Raw genomic sequence first — 17,435 nt, 5'->3', positions numbered from 1 at the left:
TATAAGAAATATTAAATAAATGTAATAAAATTCTTTACTTTTTATATATTGGCTACCTCAAATTTTTTATAGTCTTTAATAATTCATAATTTATATATTATAATTTAAATGTAAATTTTAAAAAATAAGTATAAAATTCAATTAAAACATAAATTATTCAAATTAAAAAAATCTTTGTCATTAGCTTCGCTCTCTCTTCAAAATAGGAAAATATATATTTTATAATTTTTCTCTGATTTTATTTTGTTTCAAGTTGTTTGGTCACCAACTCCTAGATATCCTTAAGTTAATTTTTGTAAATTTTGATGCCTGTATCAAAGCATTCGGATTGTGGTTCTTCTGCAAGTCCCATGATTACATTGCAATTATTGTCCATAACTGAGGATACCTTAGTTTTAGCTTCTAATGTCAATGTTTGCTCTCTCTTTTCTCAAGAAGGATGGCAATAGAATGATACAACAGCTAGTCTCTTATATGCTGCAAGTTCCTTTCTTTTAGTATTACTCCCACTATTAAGTGTTTTTTTTTTTTTACCATGCTTGCACGAACACTTGAAAAGGCGGCCCACAAAGAAAAAGGCGTGGAGCTCGATCCGAGAAACCAAGGATGGAGACTATAGCTCTGACTATTTGAGCTACATGACCTAGACAGTTACCAAGAGTTTGTTATATATCCTTTTCTACCTTTTCAAGCTTTAATAGATCATATCTTCAATTTAAAAAAAAATGTCCATCTTCTAGCCATGCTTCTAACTCACCATATGTCGCCTTTTAATTCCAATCTATTTTAAAGCTAGCTTTTTGAAAGTGTATCACGATTTTAATTGTGCTGATAATCCTCTTAATAGAAAATCGTTAGCAACATAATAACTATAACTTTCTATTAGTGGAAAATCGGATCTACATAAAATAAAACTCACATAAAATATTATATGTACTTACACTACAAATTCATATAATTTCTGTTTAGAAAAAGATTATCAAAAATTTTGTTTTTTAAAAAAAAAACTATGCTCAGCCTTGAGACCTCAAACTCATCAAAGGTTAATATCTTCATTTTCGTTACCTTCATTTTCATTCTTCAAATCAAATAATAAAATTTTGAAGAAAAAAAAAATCATTCTAAAAGGCATACCTTGAAATTTCCAAAATCAATTGTCTAAAATAAGTGAATGGCATCTTAATATAGCCATATAAGATATCAGTCTTTCCAAATCAGCCTACTGGTTTCGATTCATGGCTTTTTTTTCCTAAAGTTTAATTTATTTTCAATAATTGGCAATAACTATTACGGAACATGATTACATAAAAATAAAATAATTAAAAAAAAACAAACAACTTGAAATCTAATTATAAGCTTATGAGATGAAACCCTAGAAAAGAAAGAAAATATGTAGGCAAAGCGAAGGATGAGGCGTCTTGATCTCTCCCACCTATCTCTTCATATATGCAAGGTGTGTTACGTGATAAATAAAAGTGTTTACTCTAGAATTACCGAAAAGGTCAGACATTTCAAAAGTCGGACAACCACCCATTAGATTTTACCTTAATCTCTCTATTTTAGTCAAGTTTCTTTTTGTAACAATATGTTTTATAGACGGTGGAAAGTTTAAGAAGTCATAACTCAAACAAAAATCTAAAATCACTTTACCTCGGTTAGAATATGTTTGATTGGAGGTGAAGAAGAGACAAGTAAGAAATATGTTTGATTGGAGGCGAAGAAAAGATAAATAAGAGAAATGAGAAATATATAATAGAAATGAAAGGTATGTAATTTACTTATCCCTAATTAAAACAAACAAAAAGGTGAGTAAGAAATATGTTTGATTGGTGGCAAAAAAAAACAAGTAAGAGAAATGAGAAATATATAATAGAAATGAAAAGTATGTAATTTACTTATTCCTAATTGGAATAAACAAAGAGATGAGGGAGGTATAAATAAAAGGAAGGAGAGATACTTACCCTTCCTTCCCTTCAAATGCCAATTCTCCTTACACCTAATTTAGGGTTTAAGAAAGGGAAGTGAAATAATTCATCAAAATTTAATACCTTTTGCCTTTCCATTAATTCACCTCTTGCTAAATATGTAACTTTTTTATTATACCTTTCCATGCCCTTCTCTCTTTACCTTTTCTTACACTTCCATTAATTACACTTTCTTCACCTTATTCAGACAGAGTGTTAAGTTCTAAGTACCCGAATTGTTCAAATAGGCAATAGAGGGAAAGGGTGGAAGGGCATGGCTCAACGTCTCACTACACAGCTACCCGACTTCAACCCAGTGAGATTTCATGAAACCTTAATCTGTAGTTCTAGCCAGGGTAGCTGAGAATATCCCACCAACGATCTACACCCTAGGAACTCAAAATTACATTCAACCAACAGCTTTCCAACCATTTGCATACAAAACCAACGATTCATACCCAATAGTTTCCTTCCTAAACCATTTGCATACAAAGTCATTTGCATTCAATCCCTCTCCCTCTTTATTATATATAATGATAGTTTCCTTCCTAATTCAATTAACATAACAAATCCCTTTCTTGTTCGTTGGATTTAAACCAACAGTTTACGCCCATAAGAATAGTGACTACACAAATTTGGACCCAAGCCAGACCAAAGAAACCTAAACTGTTAAACAGTAATTTTAGCAAACCACATAATAAATAACTTCTAAGAGCAACTTTATATTTTATTACTAAACAGGTACCTTGCTTTTTTAAAGCAATAGCAAAATCAGTAACACCAAAAAGACCCTAACTATGGTTGTGTTAGAACTGGGAGTCATCCCTAGCTAGCTGCTCTTAACCAACAAATGAGTTTCTCCTGCAATTCCCATGAAGGCTAATTAGTGCCTTCTTGTCCTGAGTGACCATATCACATTTGTAAGATGATTGAAGTGGCCTGATTTCCCAATTGTCATTTTCAATTGCAAGGGTCAAGCATTACATCTGGTTCCTCTTCTTCTTGAACTCCTATTCACATTTCTTCACCTATTTACTCTCTTCTTCGTCGCTTCAATTATGGCTTTCACCCCTCCTCGGATTGGTGGTTTTGCAGAGGTCTACAGAAGGGAACTGTTTGAAGAACACTAACGTTGCAAAAGCAGGAGAATTCTCTTCAAAAAAGTGACTCATGAGAATCTGATTGATTGTAACCTTCAAACTCCACTATATATCTTGTGTGCTTGATTGGATAATGCAAGGAAAATTGTGAAATGACATTTGCCACTGCTACTAATTAGTTCTAACACAAGATTGATTCTGCCAAGAATCTGATGAGGAGAATAGTAAGATAGGATTTCAGACAAAATATTTACTTAAGAGTCATTTGGAAGACTAGAAAGGGCAGCAGTCTTCTTTTGGAGTTCTCGTTTATCGGCTCCTACTAGTTTGTCAACTTGTCGCCCATTTTTAAGGAAGAAGAATGTGGGGGTGGATTTGACTTCCCATGAAGAACTAAGCTCCTGCATCCAACCAGACCATACAATTATTAATCTATTGTCATGACAGACATAATGTCCGAATCTTGAAAGCTTTTGTATTACACTTACCCCAAGCTCATCAATATCAACACTTAAAAATACGATGGAGGAATATTTTTCAGCAAGATCGCAGAATGTTCGTGCAATTGATTTAGAAGGAGCACACCATGATGAACAGAAATTTACAATTATCTGTTGGACAAGCAAGGGAAATTGCCTATGTGAGAAATTACATAGAGTCAAATGGTAATGATTAGATAATGATGATATGAATATTTTTAGTATTCACCGGCTGCATGAATTTTCAAGAGACTAATTACAACCATATCTTGAAAATGAGGAAAGTAAGCAAATGGATCTCATCATAATCAACAATTAGAGTGTATCTATTATACATACAATGGTGAAATGAATAAATTCTTGAGGAGAGCATGCTAAAATTAAAACTTACACTCTTGCCATCCCTATTCGCTTCTGATAGCTTTTCCTCCCATTTCTGGGTGCTGTCTATTTGGTGGATATCTTTGCAGGTGCAATCTCCATGTTCATTCTGGATGTTTTTCTTGTTATTATCAGCACCAATGTTTTTACCACGGCAACACATGCACACCTGCAACAAGTTTAAATGTGTTAAATATGGCAACCCCATACCAAATGAATGTATTTGCTTTTGTTTGATAATTAAGAATGAATTTATGTATTTACTTATTGTCAATTTCAACGCCTTAAGCATTATTAAGAAGTATATGTTAGCTGCAAAATCCATACTTTTTATTCATGATTCATTTTGTAGAATATGACTTGGTTGAATGAGAAGATTAGAAAAATGTCTATAAGAAAGGGCAGCAAGCAGAAATGACATGGTTACCACATGTAGCTGTACTTCTTCCGACAAAAGTTCATGATTTGGAAACCAATAATGCAAATGCAAAGTTTGTTCCTTCTGGACATAAATTATCCATAGCAGAAGATATGGAAATTCCTGACATTTGTTAAAGTAGCATCAAAAAGATATCTCCTTGAAGCTGAGATAACATTGATGCTCGTCGCAAAGCAGCAACTAACCATACAGCTCTCTTGGACTGGGTTTGTAGAAAAATTCCGTATCGCAACCCACAAGTTATGGCTAACTGAGACAGTACCAGTAAACAAATCTGAGATGTAGACATTGCAAAACAAATCAGGAAAGCTAACAAATGCTACATTTTCTAGTTTCAAGCCTAGTTGGTCTCTTCATATCGTTCAAGGGTGTGGAGATTGGGAGATCTCGTGTTCAAGTCATCATCCTGGTGGATGACATTATGACAAGGGTGAATGGGGAGATTTATCACACGTTTTGTAGCCCATCACCTATTTAACATCCTAATGAACCAAAATGATGATGATGATGATGATAATTTACCTCTCAAAGGGTTATGATACATTTAATATGCAATACTATATGTTCCCTTTATGCTCAATAACAAGGAGATTTCAAAATGGAAGTGACTAACTCATGACATTGACGAAAAGAAGATGATTCCAATGAAAGTTCAACAATTACTTTAGAAAAAAAAATCTCTAGGAACTGTTGAAGAGATAAACTGCAATTTGTCAACCTCATACCTAACTAAAGCTTCATTTTGTTTCGCATAAAATATTTCCACTTTTTTTATGTTTGTGCATTCAGAAAAATTGATTAATGAAAAGTGTTTTCCTGATTAAAGAAGAATTGCACTCATTTCATTTTCTGGACTTTAAGGATCTTATTAATAACTAAACTTTTTATCATAAATTTATCAATATTCATTATTTTTTATAATATTGCAACCAAATACTGAAAAATAAGTTATTTTTTTAAAAAAATATTTTACATGCAAAATATTTTCTATAAATATTGTGCATTTACAAGTTATTTTTACAAACAAAATGAAGTCTTTAAGTGTCATGTGAAAGGAAAAGATCCAAGCTAAACAGAAAAATAAAAAGTATTGATCTCGAGAAAAGAGGAGAAGAAGCAAGGTTTCTGAAGCCAAGATAGCCACAACAAAATCATCATCATCCTGGGATTGCCTTTCCATTCATGGCAATAATTAGTCCATACCATTATATGCAATATTATTAGTCTCCGGCTAACAATGAAAAGGTATGGAATGAAGATACAGAGAAAAGAGTTGTGCAGCATACGGGTCAAATCTTAATTTGTAGTTTTTTTAAGGGAAAATTACTAATTAGTCTCAACGATATGGAAAAATTCATTATTTAGTCCCTCGATTTAAAAAATATATTAAAATGTTCTAAACGTTTTAAAAAGTCAACTAGTTAGTTCATGTTAATTTTGCTATTAAATATTTTACGATTTAGTCCCATGATTTTAAAAGACTTATTAACTGGTCTCTCAAATTTTTAAAAAATTCCAATTAGTTCATATCATAGGATTAAACAGTAATTCTCCCTTTTTTTCAAATAAACTCACCTTGCTGATCTTGCTCCAACATTGTCCCATTGCCTATGCACAATTTGAACCCTGATGATAGAACTCCAGTGCCTCCCTATAAAAATAACACCGGTTAGAATAGCTAGATTGAGTGCTTCCAAGTAACAAAACATGTGCACTTAAGATATATGTTAATATTCCTCAATGTTTGTTGCCTTTTAAATGTAAGAAAGAAAATGATTCATTATTCCAGTTTCAATTGCAGGAGACGTGCAAATTGCAAAAAAAGAGGATTATCACCGGTTTTTCTCATGCTTATCCCATCAAAATATTCAAATGATGATGGAAAAATAGTATGAGAGAACTAAAAGAAAATAACAATGTCACCATCATACCAAAAGAAAAGGAAACAACGTGAAAGAGAAGTATCGCCTATGCGGTTGATGTGTTGTGAAATCCAATGAGTTGACGCAGAAATCATGCAATTGAAGCTTAGCAAGAATTGAATGAAAGGAAAAGCTGAAACCCTCTTAAACTTGGCACCAGAGGAATGGGAATCAAAGAAATAATTGGAAGAGAGGAAATTATATGCATTTGCGACCCCGACGGGGTATCATCAGATGGAGTTGGCCCTTTTCAAGCTTCCCACTTCAGATTAACGATATTCTAAAAACTGATAAATATGAAATTACCCCTTTTGACCACCTTGGCTGTCCACCGATTTTGTATGCTATATTATTGGTCAATCAGCATTCTTAGCCAAGCCAAACCCGAGATTTTACTTCAGAACAACGGGGCTTCCACCAAGAAAGGCATTAACCTCAGCCGTTCATGTCAAGGTCAAGGTCTTCTTTAATTTTGGCAATCATTTCCCTTTTTTTTTTTTTTTTGTCTTTTGTTAAGCTTCTGATTTAAAAAACTTCAGACTCTCAAATTCCGGGAAAAAAAAATTTACAATGCAACTATATAAACTATGGCATTGAATGTCATTATTTAATTTTTAATACTATTTTAAAAATAAATTTAGATCAAAATTAAAATCGAATATGTTTGATTCTTAATATATAATTAAGAAATAAATTTATCAGTTTACCACCCAGTGGATGGATTCTAAATTCTTAATATGTAAATAAGAAATAAATTTAACGGTTTACAGCCCGCTTGATAGTTACCAAAGCTTATTTTCCCTCTTTTAAATATTTATTGATTAAAAAAACAAATTTAACTTTTTTCAAAACTGCCTTGATATAATTATTCGTCATATACGATAGTTTAAAATTTTCATTATACATGAAGGGTTGCATGAAACATTCTCCCTTCATAAATACAAGACAAGCTCTTAGTTAACAATAACAGCTTTTCTCAATTATTGATTATAACATTGCTAATGATCAAATATATTTAAAAAATTATTCTAATAATTGTAAATTATCAATAAAAAAAATAGAATAGAGAAGCTCAGTTCAGCCCCTGATGCCAACGTGCCTAACACTAACAGGGAGGATGAAAACGCCAAGACCTAACCCACCCCATGGTGCATCTCCTTTGTGGCCCTGTACGGCTTTGAATCAAAAGTGAATTTTGTAAAAGAAAATGAATTCTCTTCCATTATTGTCATTCACAAACCCATTTCCCTCTTTGGTTGTGAATGAGTGTTTGTGAACTTAATTGAAATTGCCATGGTTTTTATTTGAATCTAGTAGTTGCAGTCTGTATATCAACAAAAACAAAAAACTATTTCCGCAGAAGCAATCAAAAACTGACTGAACATAAAACCGAAAGCATCATCATCAATCCAAAAAAGAAAAAAAAAAATCTTAAAAGGATGTTTTATTCTAGAGCAAAAATTACTGAAAAACAACAACATAACGATCCTGTTGCTTTTGAAGCATATGTCTCCTAATGATGATTGTCCAACCTACAAATCTCACCAGGTGTATGATGACAGTAGTCATGTATACACTCTTTTTATCAAATGCAAATTGAGCAGCAACTCCATTTACAGACTACTTCAAGCCAGAGAACTACAGTTAGTGCCTCGGTTTGTAGATATGATGATTTGCATATATACAAACTGCCGAGTTACATCATTCCATGAAAGCCAGCTGAATCAAGAAGTACTGCTTTGATTTGCTCTGGTAACACATCCTGACCTTCTCTGCATTGCTGATTAATAAAGAAGAAACAAAAAGAAAAGATCAATCTGAGAAAAATCAAGAACCATAAAACCAGAAAAAGGAGAAGTCTTGGTGGGTTAATCAAAAGCCATGTGAGTTTCAAAAGAAAAGATGATTTAATGTGCTCCAAGAAAATATCTGACCTGTGAACCTATCTATGTCATTCAGACTTTGAGAGGCCTTCTTACAAGATGGACCAATTGCATTAAAGAAAATCTAGCAATTTAGTCATAGTAAGCCAAACTAAGTGAACCCCACAAATTTTCCTAGTTAAAAACACACATGGAAATGTGACTAGGATGCACAAATCCTTATTATTGGTTCTTTATCCATATCCCCAAGATTAGAAAACACCAGCATAGGACTATATTGAACCTACAAAAATAATCTTTGTTGAAACATACCATCACATGCAACAGTAAATACTTGTGATTATTAAGAAATGCAAACAAAAAAAAACATTGCTATCATCATTATTTTATACTGTAAGGGAATAATAGTGCCCAGATCAGAGCAGGAAAATCTTAAATATGCTCATAAGCATGTCAAAATTAGTTTTTCATGTGCCTACAATAAGACTGAAAAAAAAAAAAAAAAACACACCTCAGCTCGAAACACATCCAGTGCAAATCCATTGAAACAACTGATGACAGCCTGTTGAATGTCCAAACCAAGGTTGTCCAAAGCCCTCATAGTGGAGAGCAATAAACCTGGTCTGCGGGCACAAAACATGTGGATATTTACTGCCCTTCCTTCCCTCACTCTAACTTCCACCTGCAAAAATTTCCAAACTTCATTTAAGTAGAAAAATTTCCAAGTTAATCACACCCAATGCCTAATCACAAAGTAAGAAAATTTTGGTCCATGATAACGGACTAGTGTGCATTCCAGAGTGGACAACCATAGGTCTCAAAACAGATCTAGAACTATGTCATGTCTCACATGAGGGTTTAACATTTGAAGAGCTGATGAAACATGCTTTGATGCACAGCATCGAATTCCAACAGAATGCCAATTAGTGAATAAACCAAATCTTTAGCTACAAAAAAGTTTTTGTGAAGTGCAACAGAGAACCAACTTAGTCCCAAATACAGGATATCACAGAATTAGCAATAGGAAAACGGGTTTTGCACGACAAGTATCAATTATACAAAAGTATAAAACCACCTATGAAATTTCAGCCACACTGGTCATGTGGACCATTACAATAGTGAATTGAGTACTCATCACGATTATATTGTTGGATCCTTAAAATGCACAACCATTGATGTGACCTTCACAGATCAACCAAGGTGAACATGTGCCCATGCACAAAAAAGGACAAGCACAGGGTTCACCATTTTGCCCAAGTACACAAACAAAAAGACCATATAGTCTAGAGATTAAACACGTTATTTGGGTTAGGAAAAGACTCAGACAAAAACTGACAAGAGATTTGCCTTTTATAGCCAAATTTTGAAGAGTACACAACCGAGTAACAATTAACAAGTACCCTCCGAATCAATTTTCCTTGCATCGTTGGCCACATAAATCATGCAGCAAATGAATTATCACTAACAAAAACAGGTGTAAGCTTAAGGTTTCACAGCCCTATACCATTATCATCCCTGTAATATAGATGGCAATTATTGCATTTTACAAATCATTCTTCCAAAGCAGTAATCAGAAACTTTGGCATGCAACATGAAATTTTACAAAAGCAAGCACTACAGGTGAAATAAACCTCTTCTAGCACCAAGAATTTTACCTTTGCAGGTTGGTTTTTAGGGCTTGACAACGAGCTAGGGCATAGTTCTTCCTTCACACGGTTAGGAAGGGTGGGAGGTGTCGGAGTCAGGGGATGAATACTCGTAGATTGAGGCAACAAGGGACCGGGTGGTGTTGACTCCAATTCATTATGAAGATCATTGATCCTTTGCAGAAGCTCCTTCAAGTAATCAATGGCATCCCCAAGTATTGAAGCTCTATCCATCTGTAAGTAATTTTTTTTAAAAAAAAAAAAATCATCAGTGGGTATTATTATTTTTAAGTCTAGGACCCAGACCAGAGTACCAGACTAAACTCCAAAAACCGTTCTTAATTCAGCACAGTTAAATTAATAATCAATGATCAAATTTCAAAATTGTGTTCAAGAATTTGATATCCTAAAATTATCGTATTAGACAACCACTGAAATAATATATAAGAGCACAAGCCAGAGCATAAAAAGAAATGAAATTCGACTAGCCACCCAAAGGCCATGCAACCAAAATCCCAAGATCCAAAGACGAACTAATAAAGAACATGAAGGAAAACCAGAGGAAACCTATCCATAAAAAATGAAAGCGATATTCAGAATAAAAATCCACCCCCACCCCACAAAATTTTTTTAAAATAAATGAAGAAGAAGAAGAAGAAGAAGGGATGAAGCCATCTGTTTACTGTATACCTTGCTAATCTTGGGGACAACAGATCTAAGCATGTAAAGTCTATCATTAAGCCTCTTTCTTCTCCTTCTCTCAGCCATCAAATTTTTTGCCGGCATCCCCTTCTTCTTCCCCTTCTGATCAGCACCACCGCCACCAGTGACAGTGCTATTGGCATTCGAATTGCTTCCACCGTTATTCTTCACACTCTCTTCCATCTTACCGTCTCCATTGTGCTCATCAGAATCATAATTCAAACCCGAAACATCGAAGCTCCCTTCATCAATTTCACCTTCTTCACACTTCTTTCTCTTCCTCTCCATTTCTCCCCAATTCCCTCCCATTTCTCCTCCATATCTCAGCCCTGGTACCTCCAAATTCCCCAACTTATCCCCACTTTGCCTTAACATAGCTCGCTTCTGAAATAGAGTAGGCGGTGAACCAACTGGAGGCAAAACCTCAAGTGGCCTCAAAACCTTAGCCCTGCTCAAAAACAGAGCATTCCCGGTAGAACCATCAAAACCCTCAAGTCCCACATTACCAAACCCAGAACCTCCAACTGCCGCAGCATTATCAGGCGCCGGAAGCAAATGAGGAGCTTGGAACTCGGGTCCACTAAAACCCATCAAATTAGGAGCCTGATTCGGCTGGTATTGGCCGAGGAAAGAAGTTTCGCACCCCAGATCGAAGCTATTGTCAAAAGGGTTTGTGACATTGAGAAGGGAAGAGAAGCACGATTTGGGTGGCAAAAAAGGCTGGTGAGACTGTGCTGGGTCTAGATTAAAGGCCTGTGAAGGAGAGCAAGAAGAGGAAGAGTCCATTGGCTGTAAGAGAAGGTTTTCAGGAGCAGGGTTAGGACAGAAAGCAAGGTCTCTGATATCATGGTGATTTTGGAGATTATGGAGGTCATGGTGAGAAGATGGGTTGATATCATACCAGTCAGTTTCAAGCATAGATTTGAAGGAAGAAAGAGAAGCATTGATACCCAAATCCTCATCTTTAGGCTCAATCTCATTATCGTTATTATGGTGTCTGGTCCATGAAGAAACAGCGTCTTCATCTTCTTCTTCCACTGCTGCTGCAGCACCTCCTCCTACTCCATCCATCCAAACGACGCCGTTGGCTCCGAGAACCATGTCTGGATTACGGTATTGCTTCAAGAGGAGAAAAAGAGCGAGGGCGAGAGAGAGAGAGAGAGAGAGAGAGAGAGAGAAGCGGTTATGGAAGAAAGGAGAAGGCTAGAACAGTGGCGTCATGGTTTGAAAGGAAAGGAAATTTTTGGAGAATCGAAGTTTGAACAAATTTTATTTAAAGTACTTTTTACTAAAACGAATGGAGAGCGCTGCCTCCGTAGCCTGTATGTCTTATCTGATTCTGATACTGCTCTGCTGCTCTACTGCTCTTCTCTGATTTCTTTTTTTTTATTATTTTATTTTTTTCATTTTACAATTTTACTCCACTCCATATTTTCACTTTACTCCTTTTTTTTTGCCCTTTTCTTTTTCCAAATAATAACTGGAATATTTTAGACATTTTCTCTGCAATAATAATTAATTTCAAAAAAATATTAAATATTTTTAAAATTTTATTAATTAATTATTTTATTAATTTCAATAATTAAATATTTTACTATTTAACAATTATAATATATAAAAATTTTATTTTTAATTTTATAAAAATATTTATTAATTAATTTTTTAAAAATTTTATAATATTTAATAGTTAAAATTAATATATAAATTAATTAGTCTAATTTTTAAAATTTTATAAATAATTTAATATATTTTTCACTGTTGATGTATTAAAAAATTTTTATATTATATAAATTAAATAGTAATTTATAATTATTTTATTTTATATAAAATGAAATATTTTACTGAAATTTTGTAATAAAATAATTATTGATTATTTGTTTTAAACTAATAGTTATTCAATGATGGTAAAATATTTATCATTATGCATAAACAACATAAGTTTAAATAATTACTAATATAAATAATAATCAGTTAAAATAATTATTTAAATATAAGTTTAAATGGATTATATTGTATTAATAAAATAAATTTTTTTATTTTTAATTATTTCAATTAATGGTAATTTTCTTTAATTATTTTATTAATTGAATAAAATCTTATATACTAAATTATTTTCCGATGAAAAGTACATAAATAAATATATATAGTTTTAGCCAATTGAATATAAATGTATACTTTGATCTATATCATGAAAATAATTTAAACATAATTGTAAGCAAAGGCATTTAATTAATATAAATATAAATTTAATAGCATCATATAAATTAATTTCAGGTTTTCTATTTAAAATTAAAATATTTAATTATAAATATATATACATAATCACAAAATTATGGCCTTCAAGTCCAATTGCCTAAGAAACAATATACCTAATTCTTGGTAATTATAAATAAACAATTAAAATTTTTTATTTTTTTTTTAATTAAGAAAATAAATATTATTATCTTGAACTATAATACTCAAACTGATACTCAGACATATCAACTTAAAGTTTAAAACGATTAAAACGAATAGACTGTATTGCTAACAGATGAGCAGTCTTATTCGCACTACGTCTAATCCAGCATAACGAAATAAATAGATAAAGAAGTAGAATATCTTTACAATCCGAAATAATGACGCTAAATTCAGAAAAGTCTTCCAAATTAGAGGTATGACGAAAAATAAAATCTAACTATTTATAATATACCTAAGGTGAATATTATACTTCATTAATAATTAAGTTTAATATTTTAGACTATTTCTGTCTCATAATAATTACATAATAAAATTAAATAAATAATTAATTTTTATATTTTTTATATAAAGATTATATAAATAAAGTTTACTACCTTGCCAGTATCATTCTTGAGTCGGTTACTGTCATGAATGTAACTGACGTAATAAAAAACGCATATACTGGTTACCTTATTAGCTTCTGGCTATCAATTATACTTGCCATAATTAATAAAAGAAATCCGATATTAAAAAACAATGGATGTATGTTAAGCTGTAGCATGCAGTTTAAATTGATAAAAACTGATACAACTGAATTAATAATTTATTTTAATTTTTTATTTATTTTAATTTAATTTAATTTTTAATTTTAAAAATTTTAATTATTTTAATTCGACTTAATTTTAATAAAAAAATTAAATTAAATCGTGATAATAATATATTATTTTTAATAATATAAAGAGATTGAATCATATTAAAATTAAAATATTTTAATTAAATTTAAAAATTGATGATTTGATATTCAGAAAAATAGAATTTTACAATAGGTTTGTGAATTTAGGAAAAACTTAGCTCTAAAGGGAGGGTATTTCTTCCCTTTTATACTATTTCCTTTTCTCACACAAGATGGCCATCCCGCTATAAGATCACCTACCCCTTATTGCAGGTTCGTACGTATAGATGATCTCAGGACCATCCCTATGTCAGGCAAGCATTTAATTTCTTTCGGCGCGTGAGTGGACAGGATTGCGAAATGACTGTACCCGCAATCATTTCTTTCCGTGCCCGGATTTGAGAAAAAAGGACCGAAATCCAGAAAAGTCTGGCTTTAAGGCTAAACTGGACTGGACCGATCTGATCAAATGACTTAAATAGATGTCCAGTCTGGAGGATGAACGGGTTGAATTAGGCTTATTGGAGGCTTAGGAGCCTCCGAGTTGTGAGCTGCTACTATCGGTCTGGCCTCATGACGAGATTGAGAAGTTCAACGGTTATTAAAAATATTAAAAATAAAACATAAAAATAAAAAATTTTATTAAAAATTTAAACTGATCAAATTAAATCGATTCAAATCGAATCGAATCAGACTGATTTGATTTCTAATTAAAATAGATTCAATTTAAATTTTATAAATATTAAAATTTCAATTTTTAATTTTTTTCAATTTAGTTCCATTTTAAATCTAAACAACCGAATGCTCACACCTAATCATATAAATATACAGTATCAAATTTTATAATAATAGGAAATAAATTAAATTAAATAATGAATTTATTGATCTATTAGTATAATCTCAAGTCTGCTACAGTCATCTGTAACTGATATAAAAAACATATATTAACTAATTTATTATTATTTTATTTAGTTTTTCCGTAACGGTTATCAGTTGTACTTGCTATGATTAATGAAAAAGGTCGATATTGAGAAATGATGAATATATAAATATATAGTATTTATCATGATTAATTAAAGAAATCTTGATATAGAGAAATGGTGAACATATAAGTATACAATATGGTGTTTTAAAATAATAAAAAATAAATTAAATTAAATAATAAATTTATTGATTTATTAGTTTAATTTTAAGTTAAATACAGTTGGGTATAACATAATTATAAATCGTACATTAACTAACTTATTTATTACCTTATTAGCTTCTCTTTTAACTTATTAATTGTATTTATCATGATTAACAAAGTAAATATAAATATATAATATGATATTTTAAAGAAATTAAATAATAAATTTATTGATTTATTAATATAATATTGAGTTAGTTACATCAAAGGTAACTGATATGATCATACACGTTTATTAGCTAACTTATTTGTTACCTTATTTATTTCTTTTGACTTTTAATAATTGTATTTACCACTATTAACAAAATACAAAAATTAATTATATATTTATTAATTTTTCATATTTAATATTTAAACTTAAAATTTATAATTAAGAGATAAAAGTATGTACTGTTTCATTTCATTCTTTTAAAAAATATAATATTTATATATATAATGTTTAGTTTTAAATAGTATAATATTTATATTCATAAATTTAGTTCGGTGATAAATACATTTAAATAAATTTGAGAGATCTCAAATATTACTCTTTCGATCTTTAATTTTTAGTTTTTATTAAAGAAAAAAAAAACGAGTATAGTGTTTATGCATACATGAATAGGGAGCTAGCTGGTTGATAAGCTTTTTAATAAATGAAATCACATAAAAGTTGTGTGTTCTTGCTTACATGTATAGAGGCTGCTAATAATCTTCAAAGATATGTTCTGACAACTTAATTCAATTATTCATGAGAGATGGGAGGAGTTGCTCTACATAATTTCTGACTGCCTTTTAACACCTGGGGTCCATAATTTAAAAAAAAAAAAAAAATTATTAGTAACATTGTAGTTGAATTTCAAAAAATTTATTGTAGTTTTAGTTTATAATATACTCTATGGAAGGGAAACCTCAAAAAAATTCAACAGGAAGCGCTATAGGGTTTGGCCTTTAATCTATATACACTGCTATGCTATATAGTCGATCTAAGCTGATAGTTGTAAATTACTTCTATATATTTAACTATTCAGTCAGTAACGAAATTAAAATTTATATACAGTTGGAGTAAATTTATAATTAAAAATATATATTTTTAATAATTACTATAAATTATTATAAAAAAATTAGATGAATAATATAAAATAAAAATAATTTAAAATACAAAATAAATATATTACTAATAATTAAGAGAGGAAATCATGTGTGGGGAAAATTTTTTTAAACTCAAAGTCAGAGCGAAATACAAAAATTTTAATTTTTTATTAAGAATATATATATATATATATATATATATTTCCGTACAACTGCACACCCGCTTCCCTTACCGAAATTTTATAAATAATTAATTTTAAATTTTACTATAAATTTAATCAATGATTAATTTTTATTATTGATATTTAATAAAAATTTATGATAATTTTTTAAAATTTAAGAAGAAAATTAAAAACTTATAAATTTTAGATGAAAGTGACGAATATATCATAAAATTCAATATAAAAAATTTATAATTTTATTTAATGAATCAATTTTATATTTTAATTATTATTTTAAATATTTTTATAATTTTACGTATTATAATTTTTTTATTATAAATAATATTTTTTTAATTATTAGAGACACTTTTTAATTTTTAAAAAATTTTAATAAAATTTTTCAACTTTTTAACTGATATTTTTTTATATCATTTTATTTAAATAATATTAATTAAAACTTCTAATAAAATATAATCCATCGTTTATAATGTATAAGAATGAATTAATGGCAACAATTTAAAAATTATTACAGTTATAATATAAAATAATATTTTTTAATAACAAATAAAATCACTGTTAATATTATAATTTTATTAAATATAAAATAATATATTTATTAAAATATATTATTATATATAATAGAAAATAATTTTTTTTTACAATAATTTAATCTATTACCAAACTATTTCATTGGTAATATTAATTCAATAATTTCACATCTATTATTCAGCTAATGCTGCCTATAAACTTAAAATATAATAGTGGTGGTTTTACACAATTAACTATTTGATTATATACTTTTTAAAAGTATATTTCTTAGTTATTGTATTTCTAAATTATTCATTATTAAGGTACTTCCGTAAATTATAAGGATATGTTATTATAGTTTTTAAATCGTCGGAACTAAAACAACGTGATTTTGAAATAATGAAATTAAAGGTAAATTATATTTTAATTAATTTTTAACATAATTAATAATTTACTTTTTTATATACTTATAAATTTAATTTGATATAAATGTATCTGAATAAATCTGAAAATTTTTATATTTTATCATTAATTTCATTTTAAAAAAATTAATTTATTTTTTATATTTTAAAATTAAATATTTAATTTTTTTATAATAAATTATGAATATCTTTCAATTTATAATTTCATTAATCAATGAATTAAACATAAATACTTAAATTTTTTAATATAGATAAAATATTTTATATTGTATAAATTATATTTTAATTTTTATATTTTAACATAATTAATATATTAATTTTTATATTTTTAAAATTAAATACTTCTATATCAGTCCATTCCAAATTAAAATTTTTATATCTATTATAAATATTAATTTAAAACTAGTGAGTAATCAAACTTTTAAAATTATAATTTTTTTAATAA

General features: G+C 29.6%; 2 protein-coding genes across 2 annotated transcripts; both read right to left on the bottom strand.

The window, feature by feature from the left end:
• Nucleotides 1-2,659: 2,659 nt before the first annotated feature.
• On the bottom strand, nucleotides 2,660-6,754 carry LOC110613272 (thioredoxin H9). The gene is made up of 5 exons (XM_021754323.2): nucleotides 6,295-6,754; nucleotides 5,939-6,014; nucleotides 3,935-4,093; nucleotides 3,553-3,675; nucleotides 2,660-3,465 (listed from the first exon to the last, which is right to left on the bottom strand). The coding sequence occupies exons 2-5, from the start codon at nucleotides 5,966-5,968 to the stop codon at nucleotides 3,319-3,321; spliced, it is 459 nt and encodes a 152-aa protein (XP_021610015.1). The 5' UTR covers nucleotides 5,969-6,014; nucleotides 6,295-6,754; the 3' UTR covers nucleotides 2,660-3,318.
• A 948-nt stretch (nucleotides 6,755-7,702) lies between these two features.
• LOC110613957 (transcription factor ICE1) lies at nucleotides 7,703-11,858 on the bottom strand. The gene is made up of 4 exons (XM_021755392.2): nucleotides 10,505-11,858; nucleotides 9,824-10,048; nucleotides 8,680-8,850; nucleotides 7,703-8,065 (listed from the first exon to the last, which is right to left on the bottom strand). Exons 1-4 carry the CDS (start codon nucleotides 11,615-11,617, stop codon nucleotides 7,982-7,984), a joined length of 1,593 nt encoding a protein of 530 aa, XP_021611084.1. The 5' UTR covers nucleotides 11,618-11,858; the 3' UTR covers nucleotides 7,703-7,981.
• Between the last annotated feature and the right edge of the window lie 5,577 nt (nucleotides 11,859-17,435).

The sequence above is a fragment of the Manihot esculenta genome, chromosome 4, assembly GCF_001659605.2.
Source record: "Manihot esculenta cultivar AM560-2 chromosome 4, M.esculenta_v8, whole genome shotgun sequence".
NCBI lineage: Eukaryota > Viridiplantae > Streptophyta > Magnoliopsida > Malpighiales > Euphorbiaceae > Manihot > Manihot esculenta.
This window is presented reverse-complemented; position numbering and strand designations above follow the sequence as displayed.

Bases quoted from the DNA above. Each gene is read 5' to 3' on its own strand.
- LOC110613957 (XM_021755392.2), bottom strand. From the start codon at position 11,617: ATGGTTCTCGGAGCCAACGGCGTCGTTTGGATGGATGGAGTAGGAGGA. The intron at 10,049-10,504 runs GTATACAGTAAA...AATTACTTACAG, and splicing joins TTGTCCCCAAGATTAGCAAG to ATGGATAGAGCTTCAATACT. The intron at 8,851-9,823 runs GTAAAATTCTTG...AAATTTTTGCAG, and splicing joins CTAAAAACCAACCTGCAAAG to GTGGAAGTTAGAGTGAGGGA.
- LOC110613272 (XM_021754323.2), bottom strand. From the start codon at position 5,968: ATGGGACAATGTTGGAGCAAGATCAGCAAG. The intron at 3,676-3,934 runs GTAAGTTTTAAT...CTTGTCCAACAG, and splicing joins CGAATAGGGATGGCAAGAGT to ATAATTGTAAATTTCTGTTC. The intron at 3,466-3,552 runs GTAAGTGTAATA...GGTTGGATGCAG, and splicing joins TTGATATTGATGAGCTTGGG to GAGCTTAGTTCTTCATGGGA.